The 17,557-nt window shown below is 48.8% G+C and overlaps 1 protein-coding gene across 1 annotated transcript in view; it reads right to left on the bottom strand.

Annotated features, from left to right (window-relative positions):
• The window catches only part of LOC110555438 (uncharacterized), a 164,046-nt gene that overhangs the window by 109,359 nt on the left and 37,130 nt on the right, over positions 1-17,557 (bottom strand). Inside the window, exons 9-14 of the mRNA XM_060373513.1 lie at positions 15,523-15,675; positions 12,497-12,598; positions 10,444-10,605; positions 6,000-6,112; positions 5,510-5,642; positions 5,135-5,338 (exon numbers count right to left, since the gene is read on the bottom strand). Of these exons, the coding sequence (XP_060229496.1) occupies positions 5,135-5,338; positions 5,510-5,642; positions 6,000-6,112; positions 10,444-10,605; positions 12,497-12,598; positions 15,523-15,675 (867 nt within the window). The remainder of the gene's footprint in view (positions 1-5,134; positions 5,339-5,509; positions 5,643-5,999; positions 6,113-10,443; positions 10,606-12,496; positions 12,599-15,522; positions 15,676-17,557) is intronic.

Here is a 17,557-nt window from a genome sequence, read left to right on the forward strand (position 1 = left end):
AATGGCCCCCATAGATTATTGTGTTTGAGTGCTCGGCCTATAGTGAGTGGCGTTATTAGTCAGTGTGGCCTTGGTGGAGTAGGTGTGGCCTTGCTGGAGGAAGTGTGTCTCTGTGGGGGCGGGCTTTGAGGCCTCCTATGCTCAAGCCCTGCCCAGTGTGCCCCACAGCCTGCCTACATCTACAGACCGAGATGTAGGACTCTCAGCTCCATGTCTGCCTGCACGCGGCCATGCTTGCACCCGACATAATGGTGATGGGCTAACCTCTGAAACTGTGTGCCAGCTCCAATTAAAGGTCTTCCTTTCTAAGAGGTGCCGTGGTCACAGCGTCCCGTCATGGCAGTAGAAACCCTAGCTGAGACATAAGCTGTGAACCCAGATAGCACATTTCTATATTGACTGCGGCAGGGATTCATAATAGAACCATAGGGATTTGGATATCAGAACCCCTAAATGGTTTGCTTGTCGGCACCACACCACAAACACTGCCCTGGCAGTGGCTACCGTGTCCCTCTGTCTACAGTACAATAGCCACTTTTCAGCTTATGAGAAAAAATAAAAAGTCTTATGAGGCCATGTGTGTCACCCACCATTGAGTCGAATGTGGCTATATGGCGGGTGACAGTATACATTCTGAATCTACCTTGTTTTTTAACTCAAGGTTTAATATTTTATATTTTATATGATATTCTGCCCACATGGATGTATGTGTGCTCTGTGTGCCCGGTGCTGGTGGGGACCAGAAGAGGATATAAGGTCCCCTGGGACTGGATCTACAGATGGTAAAAGCTTCTAAGAGGGAGCTGGGGACCGGATCCAGGTCCTCTGCAAGAGCAACAGGAGGTCTTAGCCACTGAGCCATCTTTTCGGCCTCAGAATCTATCATTTGTTGCTGCTTGTTTCCTCAGACAGATTGTCTGGGAGTTGATTAATGACTCAGTTGTTCCGTCAAGATTCCCAAGTCCTACATGAGAGTCTGGCCTTCCCAATCAAATCTCAGCTGGAGCTCCAAACTTCCAACCGGTAAGAAATAACCAACAGTCTCCTGTTGAGGCTCTCTGCAAGGTTCTGGGATGCTTTCAATCTGTTCCTAAAACAGCAGCCCAAGCGGTGACACAGAAGTCAAACCAAATCACACTTCTATTCAAACTCTGCAAGGGCGTTCTAGCCCAGACTCAAAGACCTAGCCATGGCTCACAAAGCTGAATAGAACATTTCTCTGCCTCTTAAGCCTCGCTATGCTGCTTTCCCTTTTGTCCAGCCCAGGCACGCTTGATGTCCCTGCAAGGGGCTGGACACAGCCCTGCTTGGAGCCTCTGCGTTGGTCTTCCCTCTGCCGGGCACTCTTCCGGTCAGTCAGATTGCCTCCTGAGCTTTTTTCAGGTCTTTTCACCGACAGTTCCTCTCTTGTAAGACTTTCCCCTTCACCTCCTCAGCAGGAGCCCCCACTGGCCCCCTAAAGCACTCTCTGTCTTCCTCCTTGACTTTTCTTCATTGCATCATCACAACCTTCAGTCGTCCACAAAGGCTATGTCACTCTGCGGTTAACAGCTCTTAAAGCAGGGTGGCCTGACAGTGAACTTCTCACAGAGAGCCAATTTAGGACCAGTGGCTCTCTAGGCTGTTGCCCTATAGCAGCAACCAAGGATGAAGGGGTTCCCATCTTGCCATGTGACCATCGTCTTCTACTGGCTCAAGCAGGAGAAGACAATTCTACTGGCTCAAGAAGGAGAAGACAGACAGTCAGAGGGTATGGACAAGCTCCTAAGTACTCCATACGGACAATGACACACATTTCTGCTCACAGTTCAAAGGTAATCACAGCCCCACTCAACTGCCAGAGCTAGGAAGCCTGGGGAATACTTTGGTGCCAAATCTCCCTGTATTTGCTACACACTGTATGCTTATTTAATGTGTCTTGCTGTGGGGTAAGTTCTGTTATGGCGGGGATCTGTGCTAGTTTCGTACACTGCTGTGCCTAGAACAGAGCTCATGGAAGGAAGGAAGGAAGGAAGGAAGGAAGGAAGGAAGGAAGGAAGGAAGGAAAGCTTGGCTTACAGCCTATGGGAACAGATAAGCAGATAGTCCACAGAGCTGTGGGCTGGATTCTATGATAAGCTGACGAGTCTCTCATCCTACGTAGAGATATAAAGAAGAGCTCTCCAGAGGGATTTTTTTTAATGGATTTTTAAGTCAGAATACACATCTGCCAAGGAGAGAGGGGAGAGGGACAGAGGAGCCCAGATGTCTGGATGACACTGTCTGGTCAGAGGTGGGTCAGGCCCTACCTCGTGGAGACTATAAAGGTGGGAGAGGGAAATTGAGGCCCGAGAACTTGGCAGAACATGCTCAGCCTGGCAAATGTCACCGAGAAGCCTGGGCTTCATCTTGTAAGGAATAGGAAACTCAGCAAGGACTTCCAGCGAAATAGCAAGCATGATTACATTTGGCTAAGACCCTGGGAAACTTACAAAGCAACAAGGAAGACAGTCTCCTTGTTAAAATTCTCCATTTCCTACTACCTTAGGGATGGGTCCCACATCTAAGGAGAGCCTAGCCCCTTGTGGTCTAGCTCCCTCTTCCTAGAGCCCTCACCTCATACCACTTCCTCCTGACAGCCTTCTGCTGCCAACCCACCAACCACCAACACCCCCTGAACTCACTACGCCCTGTCAGGCTCCCATGACTGAGGAGCCACCAGAAGCCTGCACTCCCCCGCAGGGGTTCCTCCTACCCTGCCATGTTAAGTAGGCGTGTAAAGTGGTGGCCATAAAGTAGAGGTAGCTGTGGTAGGCCAGAAATGACTCCTTTTTGCTAGCACTGTTGTTGGGTAAACAGTCATTAACATTAGCCCAAGATTTTCCTTGTGGGAATCAAAACGAGGGCGGAAAGGAGTGTGCTGTGGAAGAAGCCTCCATCTTGGGTGCTTCACCCATGGCCAGTAAACTAGATGGGATCATCACAGCAGACTGGCATCTGCACCCCTTCTCCCCACCCTGCAGGGCTAGATATCCTAATGTAAATACTTGTCTCACTAAAGACCCTAGTAGAAGGTAGGTGCTGACTGGTGTGTCTCACACTGTAGCAGTAGCAGTTTTTCAGCGTGATGCCATGCCTGTCATTTGTGAGACACCAGAAATGCCGTACTGCAAAGCCCCAAGCCAGTCATCTGCAGTCAGTGGGGGAAGATGCTATCTGTCTCCCTTTTCCCTCTTCACTTCTCTTCCTCACCCCAACATAGAACAAACTGAATGAGAGACAGGCTTTTGGTAAGGACGGTGTTTTAAAACTATGCTGGCACAGTATCTATCGTCATGACTGTGATAGGAGCAATACGGGAAAGAGAAAGATGCATGTGTGGCACGCAGGTGTCTGAAGAGAGTGGCCTCCAAAGGCCCATTAAGGAGTTAGCCATCTCTCTGTGACAGCTCAAGGGAGTCAAGAACCTGAGGCGTGAGGTGAGCAGAGCGGAAGTCTGAGTGTGGAGGGAAAAGAACTTGAGAAAGGAGGAGGGGGAAGGAGAACGCTGTCCCGGATATTGAGTGGAAGGGCTCTAAGTGACTGTGCAAGGAAAAGAAAATACTCCCCAATATCCAGAGCAGCACTGTTCAATATGGCGGCCTAAAGCCAACACGCTTTCTGTAGATAATGTGCATCAGATTCTAAAGAAGTCAGAAAAAAGTATGTGCACTATTTCACCATGGATTTTTTTTAATACTGATTACATGTGAGAATAATGTACCTTGCACATGGGGTTATGTGGGTTGTATGAAAATCAATTTCACATGCTTTTTTTGCAGGTTTTTAATGTAGCTACAAGGAAAATTTAAATTATATACATAGCTCTCATTGTGCTTCTCCTGCCCACAGAGAGCTGTCTATACTCTACCCAGGAGCCGCATTTAAGAGTAAAATTTCCTGTCTTACAGACACAGCAGGTGTATGTCAGGGGCCACTGTTCAGAATATGACTTGTTCAAAGCTAAATAAGTATTTTTTTTTTACATTTGTCAATCTAATGCCACGTTCCTTAAAATCTTCAATTCATTTTAAAGACACATACTTATTGCATGCGTGCAAATGCACATATACACATCACATGTACGGAGGTCAGAGGTCAATTTACAGGAGTCAGTTCTCTCCTTCCACCGTGTTGGTTCTAGGGAGTTATACTGAGATCATCTGTCTTGAAGGCAAGCGCCTTTACACAGCGAGCCATCTTGCTGGCCTTGACATTCTTCATTCTGAGATGGTTCCAGGATGGGCTCAAACTCATGACCCCAGGGCCTCAGCTCTGGAGTACTAGTGTTATAGCTGTGTGTGAAACACTATGCCAGGCTTAAGTTAGTATGAGAGTCTCATGTGGCCAGGGCTGGCCCTCAGCTTTGTGGCTGAAGATGATCTTGAATTCCAGATATTTCTACCTGGGCCTGAGTACTGGGGTTATAGTCATGCACCACCACATTTGGCTTAATCTAGTATCTTTTTTAAAAGGCTTGAAATCAAAGAGGGGACTAAAAGGTACTTGGCACATGGTCAGAGAGAGAGAGAGAGTCCTGTAGGATCTTGTGAGAACATGTGAGGCCCGGGCCAGGACAGGGAAGGACCCTGTCATTCTATTCCCAGCGCTCCAACCCTTTCCTTCCTGCTGTGGCTGGAGAGACGCTCTCCTCTCCGGCTGCTTCCTGTCCTCTGGTGGGCACTGCCAGGCCTTGTTTGTTTGCTTATCTAAGAGACAGGGTCTCAAACTCAAGCTCCCCCAGCTCAGCTTCCCTCGCGACATGATTACATCACAGTCGCCACGATCAGCTCTGGTCCCCAGTTTTGCTGTAGCTCCAATTGCTACATTTTTATCAGCATACACTAACTGTACAAAATAATGGGGTTTGCTGTGATCTTTGTATATGTATGCAGCGTGCTTTGGGCATTTTTTTATGCACCTCTCATTGGCCTCTCTTGCTCCCCATCCCTCAGCCCCCACTTGTGAATGTGTATTCTGAATCAGGTTCATTTTGCTTAGCCTGACTTTCTACCTGTTAAGCTCACCGGGTTTAACTGATTGTCAGTGCTAAGAAAAAAACACGGTCTGGAAGACGCCACTCATGAGGGAAAAAAAACTCAGCCGAATAGCTCACCTTGTGCTCAGCAGGAGTCCCGTGGACATAGTGGTGAGCTCCTAGGCCTTGCAAGGTACCCAAGCCTCCTTTTGCCATATTTACCCAGGAACTATCTTCTGCGGTGGGGACCAGGTTCCCCGAAACCAAGGTAAGGCCTGCAGTGTTAATTGTCAAGGATCGCTCAACAGATCTGAAGAAGTTAAGAACTCCCAAACAGATGCGCTGGAACAGAGAAAAAGCAGAATCAGACACTGCCCTTCGCCTTGCCCCGCCCTACAGAGCAGAACTTGCTGGGGTTCTTAAGGACAGACACACAATCCAGGTGGGACCGGCCCTGTTGCGGACACTCAGACATCCCCAATGGGTGAAGCTGGGTGTGTAAGCGTTCCCCACCTGTAAGTCCCGGATGCGCAGGTGGCGCAAGCAGAGGAAGGATAAGTAGGCCCCTCTCATCAGGACAGGATTCCCGTCAGGCTCGGTCCCATCACTCAGGCCCAGCAGCTGTAGGGCCACAGCATAGCTGTACCTTCAGCACACAGGAGAAAAAGAGTGAGCGCCTCCCATCGCAGAGCAGTTCAGAAAATCCGCACATCCCGTGGGGCGGGAGACGGAACGGAAGAGAGTTTTCAGAAATGCCCTGGAAGGAAAAAGATTGCTCCGCCTGCACAAATATAAAAAACTAATTCACTGAGAAGTTACCCATTTGAGAGACCCAGTCCCGGAGAGAAAGAAGAATTCAGATCTCTGGCCCGGGTTAATGGTTCTGCTTGTGTTCTGACTTCAGATGTCTTTGAAGTAACATGTAAGCCACACGTCACTCACTCGGGTTTTCTCACGGTTTTAAATTCATTTCCACGAATCACCAAAACCAAGATTGAATTACCCTGTCGCTGTTTTCTGCTGAAGAGAGCCATCAGAACTTTGGCTGAGATGTGTTTTTGCCAGGTCATCGTCTCTTGGTTCCACTGAAAGGCTGTCATCCTTCGAATCTTCAGCCTTTCAAAAAAATGGTATTTGTTCAGTTATGTGAGCATTTATGATACTGACAAAATCACAGGTCGTCCGAGAAGTAGATGCCATGAGCCAAATCATATTAGATGTGTTAGTAAAAGTGTTTTAATCCTAACCAGCATGTGAAAATCTAGATTTCTACAACAAATGCGGGCTGAATCTTTGTTTTATTTCCAGCTTTTATAGAACAGCCACTCCCTTCCTTGTCTTTTTCATGATCCACTTTACAGAAAAAAAAATTGATAAAACTTTTTTTGAGAACACTTACATGCTTGGACCCTTGAGTCTCACTCTCCCTCGCTCTCTCTTTTTCTCTCTCTCCTTCATTCACTTCTCTCCCACCCTGCTGCTTTTTCAGACAGCGTCTCTTCTTGAAAGTGGGGCCCTCCGACTAGCTGGACTGGTGAGTTTAATGAGTGTGTATCTTGCACGCTCATCTTTCCTGGTACTCACAAGGGTTTTGTCATTTACCTGGGAACCCAGGGACAACGATGGGGGCGGTGCTATCTGTGGTCTGCCCTCGGGCCTCTGAGCAGACTCTTAATTGCCCTCCCTTGGGTCCCTAGGCACACAGCCTAGTCTCCCCAAGTACACTCTTTCATGGTGACCGAGCGGCAGAGGCTGAGGTGGGAGCCCGTCGGGGCTATGTGTTTTCTAGTGTCTGGTCCACAGGATTGAAGCAGGTTTTTAATACAGGAGCTTGTGAGTGTTCCAAATGGCCATTTTCTTCTTTCACTTCAGCAACTGAATATTCTCATCCTGGCACTTGGCCACTCAGATGAACTCAGAGGCATTTCCAAGCCTTCCCTACACCGGTCAGGGTAGCCTCATATGGAATGGGGAAACGGAAGAGAGCGGGTCAAAATGCCAACCATGTTGCAGCTTTGGGGAACACACCAAAGAAGTAGGTTCCCCACCCCAATTCTCTACCCTTCTCCTCAGAACAGGGACATGACAGCTAGGGCTCCATTTCAGGCCATGTGATCCCAGCTATAGTGGCCACAGTCATTGATACTTCAGGACAAACAGAGCTGCCCAAGGACTCTGTGGAGCCGAGTCGCCAGCCAGCTCTGGGCTTCCTACCTACATCCAGATCTTCAGTCCAGGGGGAGGAGGTATAATTTCCCACTCGGTTGATCCCTTGCCATTCTAGTTTACAACTTAAGTTTAACGGATGCAGTGCCCAAGACTGTATGTGAAGGGTCCTTTGACTGCCGAGCCTGTACTCTTCCCGGCTGCAGCATACTAGACTAGCAGCATGATAGAAAGTCACACTTTTTTTTATTAAAAAGAACAGCAGAGAGGCTAGGGAGATGGCTCAGGCAGCAAAGGCTTGCTGGGCAAACATGAAAATACAGGTTCAGTCCTCAGTACCTGTGTCAAATCTGCCTGGCCAGAACTCCCGAAGGCTGCCAAGGTCATGGTAAGACAGGGAAAGACTGGGAAGCCATGAAAAGCTGGATGAGACCTGGCAGGCACGTGTAAACTCAAATGGGGGCCCTGGTAGGAAGGTCGGAGCAAAGACGGACATCCACAGGAAGAGTGGGTGAAATCTGCCTGCGCCTGACTAATGTAAGATGCCAGTGGCAGGAGGCCCCTCTGTAACTCTCCTGTGAGCCTCCAACTGTAACTAAACAATCGTTTTATTAAAAAGTGAAACCCTTAAGGAAGGCTTTACCAATGAACAGTTCCCCTCCGACTTTGCAAATGCAGTTAACTAATGATTGTGCTCTCTCACGGCTGAGCTCTGCCTTCTTCTATGCAGCATGTCCTTGAGAAAGACTTTTTGCCGTGGTTCCTCGCTGCCACCTGCCAGCTTCAGAGTCAGGGTGCTAAGCCACACACAGATGCTAAAAGGCGTTTGTTTCATGGCTGCGTGCCTGCCAAACTGCACCCGAGCCTCAGATCCGTGCTTGCAGCCCAGCACTCCTCCCAGAGGCTCTTTGTGCAAAGCTGATTTCCACCTGCCTGGCGCTCAGCATCCAGAATGGTAGGGAATCCATGGGGGCCGAGGTCCTGTGTAAAGTGACAAATACTGGAGAGGTCACAAGTTATGACTCATGGGAAAAGTCAGCTAAAAAAAACATCTTGGTTGCTGACTCAGAATTTCTCTTCTAAAGCAGTGTTGTCTTCCCGCCTTCTCGGAACGTTCTTTTCCGGGTGGTGTGTGTGTGTGTGTGTGTGTGTGTGTGTGTACGGCTGGCTCTTCCTCATCCCTCAGGTCTTAGCTCACACACAATACCCTTCACTAGATGGAGCTGGGTGATCCCTCAGAGCTCATGTATATTTCATAAATATGTATATATATATATATATACACACACACACATATATATGTTTAAAAGTATGGAAACAATATATTTTCCATGATACTTTCAAACATCTAATTCCATCCCCTCTCTCTGTCCCTCCCTTGTTCTTATTTCCTCCTTTAAACCATTAGGCCCCTAAGACTCCCTCTGCTTTCTCAGCCAGTGAGAAAATAAATTTTTTATTATGAGCTTAAGATTTTCTGTTTTTCTTTTTCTTTTCCTTTCCTTCCTTCCTTCCTTCCCTTTTTTTCCCCTCTTTTTATTTTGAAACATCTCATGAGCCAGGTCAGCTTTGAACTTGCAATGTACCAGGGCAGCTTTGAACTTTTGATGTAGCAGAGGATGTCGAAACCTTGCTTTTCCTGCCTCCGTCTCCCAAATGCTAGGATTACAGGAGTGTAACACCACACCTAAGCCCTCAGACGTTAATATCTGAAATCCCAGGTTTAGAGTGATTGATCAGCCTCTGAGGTAAACTGTCCAACACCCAAACAGCTCAGAGATACCCAGCGCCGACTGTCCTGTCTGTTCTGCCCTCCCTGCCCTCTGTCCTGTCAGTCTGGTTGAGGAGGCAGAAGTCTCAGATACTTTCAATGTCCCCTTATTGCCCTACGCTGCTCTTGACGGTGACATGCCACAGTGAAATGGCAGCGGCAGCCCTCAGATGAGATGCCAGCTGAGGAAAGAGGGCATACTGATAGTCAAATGTTCCATGGTGGACTCTGGGAAGCCAGGAGATCTGTGCTGCCTCCAGGCAGTCTAGAACTCACTAGAACCCTTGAGATCCCCCTTTTTCTGGCCTGGGATGACTGGGATGAGCATTCCCAACTCCCCCATCTCTTTGACTTTCTACAATCTTTCATCACTCTACAATTCTCTTCAGAAGTTAAAGCAGTAGACTTAGATGAAAGGAGCTCTGCGGTCTGTGAGCTACATGAGTTTCTCTGATGGCCTTGCAGGTCTCACCACAGAGCTCCTCAGAAGCCTCCACCTTCTCCCGAGAATGCGGACAAACACCTGCCTGGGTCCCCAGCAGGGGACAGGTGCCCGCATCCTAACCTTTTACTCCTGCAAGACTCCTCTTACACCACGCTCCCTTTCTTAAGTTCTCCCCTCTGCCCTGTTTCTTCATGCCCTTCCCTCTGGCTCCCCCAAGCTCCCCCATTTCCCATTTCCTTCCTTCCATGTCTATTCTGTAGCACCCTTTCCTTTCAGACTATGAAAACAATCCGGTAAGTTTCCCATCCTAAGTAAGCTAACAGGTCACAAACAAATAATAGTCAATTCCAGTTTCAAAAGCGTATGGCACCGGGGTGGGGGCAAATGGCTGCTCACACTGTGTGGAAACTTCCTCTCCTGGTTCAGCTTCATGCCTTTCTCAGACGACAGCCACCTGACTGGCTTCCCTGGGTTAGATTTCTTCCATCTTCTGTCTAATGCACACTCTGCTGCCATATAAATCCTCCTAGAATACCTTTCTGCACATACCACTCTCCTTAGGGGTGGGACACAGCGCTCTTTGGTCTGGCGTGTAGGCGCTCTCATCACTTGTCTGGCCCTCTGCATCAAAAGGGCAGCCTCTCTCTACTGTACCTTCACACGAGTCTGCTTCTCCCCATATATGCTATCTCCTCTGCACCCCCCTCCCGCTGGCTCTTCCACTGTTTGTGTTAACTCTCCTTTGGTTTCCCTCCTCGGGAGCTGCAGCCCGTGCTGTCAAACAATCCCACCAACAGCACACGGGCTTCCACTGGCTGGGCACTCGGCTCTCGTCGGCACAGGACTTGCAGCCTTGCTGGTGGGGGTCTGTGGCAGAACAGGGAGATCCAGCGTGCATCTGTATGCTCCTGTCCCTGACTAGCATCGTTTCTCCCTTATTGTGATGATTCGCCTGCGTAGATAACAGAGCTTGGAGGCAGAGGGTGAGTTACTCAAGGTGACACACGGGGCCAAAGGGATCGAAGGCTAAAGGCAAAGGCAAATGGACTATGTGTTGTGTACTACCTGGTAGAACTTGGGGTTGCTGTAAATATTCTGCCAGACGTGGTCATAGGTGTCCGGATGCAGGGCCTGAGAAATCGTGAATGGCGGGTGATGAGGAGCCACATTCACTGTCTTTGCAGCGTGATCCTGGAGCCCTTGCATGACTTGCACAGGGTCAGAAACCTTGGGCAGGGAGAAGAGATGGTTACTAGACACAAGAAGGCCCCTTGTTTCTTATTTTTAAATGCATGTGCTCATTCATTCATTCATTCATCCATCCATGCATGTGTGTGTGTGAGTGAGAGAGTATCACAGCACGTATGTGCAGGTCAGAGGACAACTGAGAGTCGGTTCTCTCCTTTCATCATGTGGACCCAGGGAATCAAACTCAAGCTGTCAGGCTTAGAAGCAAGTGCCCCTACCTAGGGAGCCAGCTCACTGGCCCCTGGGCCCCTTTTCTCCCGAAAGACTCTGGAAGGAGCCTGAAGTGACACTTCATCCTAACAAACACATTAGGGCTGAGGACACAGCCTCGGACAGTGCTGTCTGGTATGTAGGTTCCATCTCCAGCAGCACATGACCCTACTGTGGCTGGTGCGTGCCTGTAATCCCAGGACTTTAGAGGTTTGCCAGACGATCACAAGTTTAGGGTCATCCTTAGCTATGTAAGTGAGTTTGAGGCCAGACTAGAATACACGAGATGCCATGCTGAAGAATTTAATTAAGTTAAACATTATGATTACCCAACTGCTTGACACCATATTAATTCAGATACACATGCCAGTTTATCTAAAATTCAGAGGCGGCCAGTAAGACATTACCAGATAGCATCCTCACAAGTGTTGCACCAGTGAAAAGAGAAACCCCCATCAGCTCTGGGTGCAAATCCGTCATCTGTTAGGAAGCTGCAGGAGACAGAGAAGGTGGCGGCCAAATGGGGCCTATCAACAGGTGGATGAATAGGCCTTAGGATACACTTACAAGGGATTACTATTTGGCTTTGAAAGAGAAGACATTTCTGACAGATTTTCCAGCCTGGATGCCGCTCGAAGACACTGTGCTAACTGAAGTAAGCCAGTCACGAAAAGGTTAAGCAACGCATGACCAGAACCTCAGCTAACGCATGACCAGAACCTCAGCTGAGGTTTCTAAAGAGCCAAATTCATCAGAAGAGGAAGTGGGGCGGTTGTGCGCAGGGCTGGGAGGGAGGGATGCTGGGAACTGTCCGATGCGGGCAGCATCACTGCTGCAAGACCGGAATGTCCTGGAGACCCATCGCCCAGCAAGGTGACCACATTCACCGCTAATGAACAGAACAGCGAAGACAGTAGCTTTCCCGGGGAGTGACCTGACCCAACCTTCTTGTTTCAACGATGAGGAAGTTCAAGTTTAAGGAGGCTACCCCCTTACAGTAATACCGCACACCGCTCAGCACTGAGGCAAAGACACAGCTCTTTTTGACAGTTTTTTTTTTTTTCTTTTTTAAGACAGAATTTTACTGTGTCACCCTGGCTGGCCTGGAACTCTCTATGTGGACCAGGCTGGCCTCAAACTCACAGAGATCCATTTGCCTTTGCTTCCTGAGTTCTGGGATTAAAGGTGTGCATTTACTGCCAGACGTGGAGAGCTGACAATTTTTATTCTCTCCCGAAAGCTAGCTGGATTTTTAAAGTTTGCTGATTAGATGAGAAAATTCGAAATAAGAGGTCAGAGAGACGGCTCTGAGGTGAAGAGCACAGGTGTCTCTTCCAGAGGACCCAGATTGAATTCCCAGTGCCTACCAGATGGCTCCCAACTGTCTATAACTCCAGTCCTAGGGGACCCAAGAGCCTCTTCTGGCCTCCATGGCATCAGGCATGATATGGTACACAGACGTCATGCAAGCAAAACATCCATACATACAAAACTAAACTCTTAAAATTTTAAAGAAAAAAAAGGCTAAAAAAAAATCAAGTCTTTATGATGAACCACGTCAATGGGTTGTTGTTTGAGTTTGTTTTATTAAAGAGAAAAAAAAGTCACTTTTTGAGGATGACATTTAGCAAGCCTCTAATAGAACAGGCTGTTTCCTCACCTTCAGAAACTTTGACTGGAGTCGCATTAGTTCATCTATTCTTCCCCGTTCTTTGAGTCTGGTCAACATCTTCTTCTGCCAAGGATCACATTTTGGCTTGACCTAAGGGATGGACACATTCACAAAAGCCACGCAGAAGAAGAGCTGAGGCCCTGCTGGAGGGGATCCGGTGGCCCTGCTTGAAGGTTTGCTGGGGCGCATGAGGCCTTGGGAAGGGTCTACAGTGCTCACAGAGCTGTGGAAGGAGCCGCACAGAAATCCCATCTGGAGTATTCCGCAAGGCCCTCAAACAGGAGGGAACCTAGTGCCACCAGCACCGGGTACATGGCAGTGACGGAGTAGAGGGGGTGGTCACCGCAGAGCGGTGAGGACTCCAGAGTTAAAACGTCACCTTTCCCATTAAGAAACCATCTCTCTAAACTTAGCTCTGTGGTTGTTACGCCGTCAACATGTTGATAATTCTCAGGTTCATATCTCAGCCCAAATGCACACACTCAGCTTTCTGTATTCGGGCTACCTGTGGCCACCCACAGCTAAGAAGAGCTTTGGACGCAGCCATGGAGAAAGCGATCGACCTGTGTGAAACCATATATCCTCAGCTATACGGTTCCCAAGCACAAACTCTGTAGATGACAATGCCAGCTTTTAGGGGCCAAAGGTTGGACCCTCCTGACTGTTCTGTCCGGGTACCTCATACACTGCCTGCCTGAACCCAAGCCCCAGACAGAGAACGGCTTCGGTACCTTTCCTTTCTTCAGCCCACTTATCGGAGTGGGCTGTATCTCCAAGGTTCACATTGAAACCCACCCGCAATGTGATGCTATGAGCAAGCGAGCCTGTGGAGGGGATACGTTCGTGAAGGTAGAACCCAGTGATCAGCCCCTCAGAGGAGGTCCGAGGCCCCCGTGTGTCTCTCCTGCCACGGAAGGGAATTAAGGCAAAGAAGAGTCAGCTGTCTGTAGCCTGGAAGTGTCCTCGTTAGATCCCAGCCGTGTCGGCAGGCAGACCTACTCGCCTTCAGAAACGTACAAAGCGAAGTTACTCTGCTTACTGGCTACCTGGTTCACTGTGCTTTGTCAAAGCAGCCTGAATGAACAACAGCCACAAATCACATCAGACTTTTCTTGTAGAGCATGGTTCCCAGCATGCAACTTACAACTGCCTATAGCTCAAGTTCCGGGGGGATCTGACGCTCTCTTCTGGCCTACAGTGTTCATTGAAGGCCTGCAGTCATATGAAGGCTCATGCGTGCATGTACACACACACTCCTTTCCTTAATATTATAATCAAGCCTTATCAAACAAAGATTTTATACTTTCAATCTTGCCTACTCATTAAAACGCATTTGTGGGGCTGGCGAGATGGTTCAGAGGTTAAGAGCATTGGTTGCTCTTCCAGAGGTCCTGAGTTCAATTCTCAGCAACCACAGGGTGGTTCACAACCATCTATAATGAGATCTGGTGCCCTCTTCTGGCATGCAGGTGTACATGCAGACACAACATTGTATACATAATAAATAATTTTTTAAAAATCTTAAAAAAAATGTATTTGTGACCCCAGTGTCAATAATGGTCACTCATAGACAGGCACAGGGTCCTGGCCAGTGGTCATATTCCCAGCCAAGACAGAACAAGTCAACATTCCATCTTATGGACACTAGAAACAAGTGCCCCTATTGTGTTTTGTTTAGAGCCACGATCATTGCCTGTTTTATTGGTGAAAATAGTCCTTGAACAGAATCCTAAAATGCTGGCTATGTGTAAAGTCCCACCCTAGGATGCTGTGACACAGTCTCTGGAGAAGACAGATAGACATGTTAGACAGACATCATTCACACGGAGTTCTGGCACTTCTGATCATGAACTTGGGAGTTTACGAGTCAATGATACATATTAAACATGGCATCTTTAAACAACACAACGAAACAAGGCTCTGGGTTTTTTGTGTGTTTTTGTCTTTCTTCTCATGTAATAAGGTCTCATCCTGTAGCTGGAACTACTGTGTTCCTGGAACTCACTGTGTAGCCCAGGCTGCTCTTGACCTGGGGGCAGAGGTTCCCCCCTCGGCGCTGGGATTAGCATGAGTTTCCACAGCTGGCAAAGCTCTGTATTAGATGACTCTTTGACCAAGGAGCCTAACCTTGGGTTTCTGGCTCCGCTACACCAGTGTTTCTGGTTCTTTCCAGGCACAGTCTGCTTGGCTAATGAGACCTGGCTATAGCTCACACCAGCTGCCGCCGCCGGCGTTAATCCCGGTGCGCAGGCATCGTTCTCCAATCCCACATCTTCAGCCATGAGGACCTAACGCGGTGAATATCAACAACAGTTTACACTCCAGTGTTGGCTTGACACAAATCACTTCTATTTCTGGCTTTGTTCTTTGTCGCACGTACGAAATCATTAAGAGTCAAAGTGGAGCCTGGCACAGTAGCACACCCCAGTAACTCCCAGCACTTGAGAGACCAAGGCAGGAAGATCGCCATGGGTTCGAGACCAGCTTGGTCTACGGAGTAAGGCCTCTCAAAACTGGTGTGTGTGTGTGTGTGTGTGTGTGTGTGTGTTAAGTTTTAGCAAAGCATGGTGGGACATACCTGTAATCCCAGCACCAAGGAAGCTGAGCCAGGAGGGCCACACCTCAAGGCCATCCTTGGCTACATAGTAGAGAGAATAAGGCCAGTCCGGGCTATATGAAAATTCTCCCTTTTATAACAAGCATGTAAAAAAAAAAGTAAGCAAATGAAAGAAGGACATTCAGATCTGCAGAGTGGGTTTCAGGTGTTGGGGGAACTTCCAGCTCCGGTGTTTTTGAAGAAATCCTTCAGCAAAGAGCTGAGGCAGGAGAGCGTGGAGGGCCCACAGCACAGGCTGAGGGCTTTTCTCAGCTCTTGAGGACAATTTGCTCAGGGTGCTAAGGAAGGGAGGAGCAGGGACCAGAAAGTCCTGTTGCCAGGGTGCCTGCTCAGTTGGAGGATAGGTTTTTGGCATTGCGGACTTCCCGGCGGGTGACCGTCCCTGTGGCCTCCTTACCTTCACAAAGGGACTCCAGCTGGCTCTCTTTCTCAGGGTGGCAGCAGGTCCCGGCAAAGCCATCGTCTGCACTTTGGCTCTCCAGGCTTCGTAGTCTGGGAACGTCCACATCCTCTGTTGCTCCAGGAAGATGCTTTGGAAGTGCTGAGAAACCTAGAGAGGGGCGGGAGCTACAGTCACGGGGCTACAGAAGGTGCCTGCGTTTCCAGACACCTTCTTCTTTCATTGTCTGCTTTAAGCATGCTCTCTCTCTCTCTCTCTCTCTCTCTCTCTCTCTCTCTCAAACTCTCCTCCTGGCCATGTGGATGGCTGCCTGCCACACAACTGACCTCTGTGCCTAACTCAACATTATGGCTTTTTCTTTCTTTTCTCTATCTTTCTTCTTGGGCAGCTGCTGAGATTGATAGCTTGTCTGCTCTGGGGTTTTTCTCTTAAATGCTAATAAAAATTAAAAGGAGAAGGGGAGGGAGGAGAGAGAGGGGAAGATTTGCTTGGAAGAAGAGGAGGAGGAGGGAAGATTTGCTGCCCAAGCACGAGGACCTGAGTTTGGAGTCCAACACCTAGGTTTAAAAAAAACAAAAAAAAACCAAAACAAACAAAAACAACAGCTGTGACTACATGTGCATGTAGCCACGTCACTGGAAGTAAGAGGGTCACTGAATCTCACTGGCCACCAGCCCAAGTTCAGCGGGTGGCCGAGTCTCAAGGAATAAGGCAGGGAGTAACAGATCAAAATACCAACTCTTCCTCTGGCCTGCACACACGTGTGCACAGGCCTGCACCACAGACAAATAAATGCATGTCACCCCACATGCAGGCACACGTGTACACATACAAAGGGGAAAAAAAAGGAGGAGAAAGAAGAAGAGGAGGAAAGAAGGGGAGCCCAAAGGAAAATGTCTTGGATCTCTAAAACAGCCACTGGTTTGTTCATTCATTCATTCTCCCTCTCTAACATTTTTATCTTTTAGGTTTGATTTTATGTGCGTGGGTATTTTGCCTGCATGAATGACTGTGTGCCATGTGTGTTCAGTGCCCTAGGAGGCCAGAAGAAGGGGTCAGAGCCTCCGGGACAGGAGTTATAAAATGGTTCTGGCTGCTGGGAATCAAAGTGAGGCCCTCTGGAAGAGTAGCCAGGGCTCCTAACTGCTGGACCACCTCTCCAGCCACCATCTTTGACGTGGTCCTGGAGGGAAACTGACTCACAAAGATGTCTTTGTTGTGCCGGTCCTTAACGTGGACACCTCTGTGTGACGAGTGCTCTCCGTTTACTGTGACGGCCAGTATGTGATGAGTGTGTGTCTGCGCCAAAGATCAGAAATGCGTTAGCGCATCACTTGCATCAATTCTGGGCTGGACTCCAAAGAGAAGCAGGAAGTCAACTGCCCACCTCTGGGAACGTATTTAGTTTTCCTGATCACCCAGCCACCTGGAGCTTCTAGTGTTCAATAAATCCTGCCCTCGGCAGCCTGCCTGTGATGCCGCTGGTGAAAAGGATGCAGGCGCTACCATTATCAGAGCTTCCGGACCTGCCTCGCTCCGTCACCCTGCACCTTCAGGCGGAGGCTCCATCGCTAACTTCCACCGCCAGCGCCTTTCTCCTCCGAGGGTGCTCAGCCAGAGTGCACCGAGACGGTGACACAACAATGTGAAATCGCTCAGGGAGCGGTTGGTCATCCCACATCACACGTTAGTTAAAATTAAATCGATGCGGGCTTTTCGCTTCCCGAGTGCATTGATGGCGTTTCAAGTGCTCGACAGCTGTGTGTCACAAGCACGGCACAGCCTCGGACCCATCTGTCGTGGCAGGATGTGTGTGTGAGAGAGAGACACGCTAGTCTAGGGGTGGGCAGTGGACTCTTTCTTAAGGGGTCAGGGAGTTACTGTTTCGGCATTAGCAGATAACAGCTATTCGGGGCTGCCATTGTGGTATGAAAGTAGCCACAGATCAGGCCTAGGTGGGCACGGGGTTGCTGGCCTCTGAATATTTGTGTTTCCATAAAATCAGTGTGTTGAAAAGCCTAAAACCCTCCCC

Source organism: Meriones unguiculatus, chromosome 20 (assembly GCF_030254825.1).
Source record: "Meriones unguiculatus strain TT.TT164.6M chromosome 20, Bangor_MerUng_6.1, whole genome shotgun sequence".
Lineage (NCBI taxonomy): Eukaryota > Metazoa > Chordata > Mammalia > Rodentia > Muridae > Meriones > Meriones unguiculatus.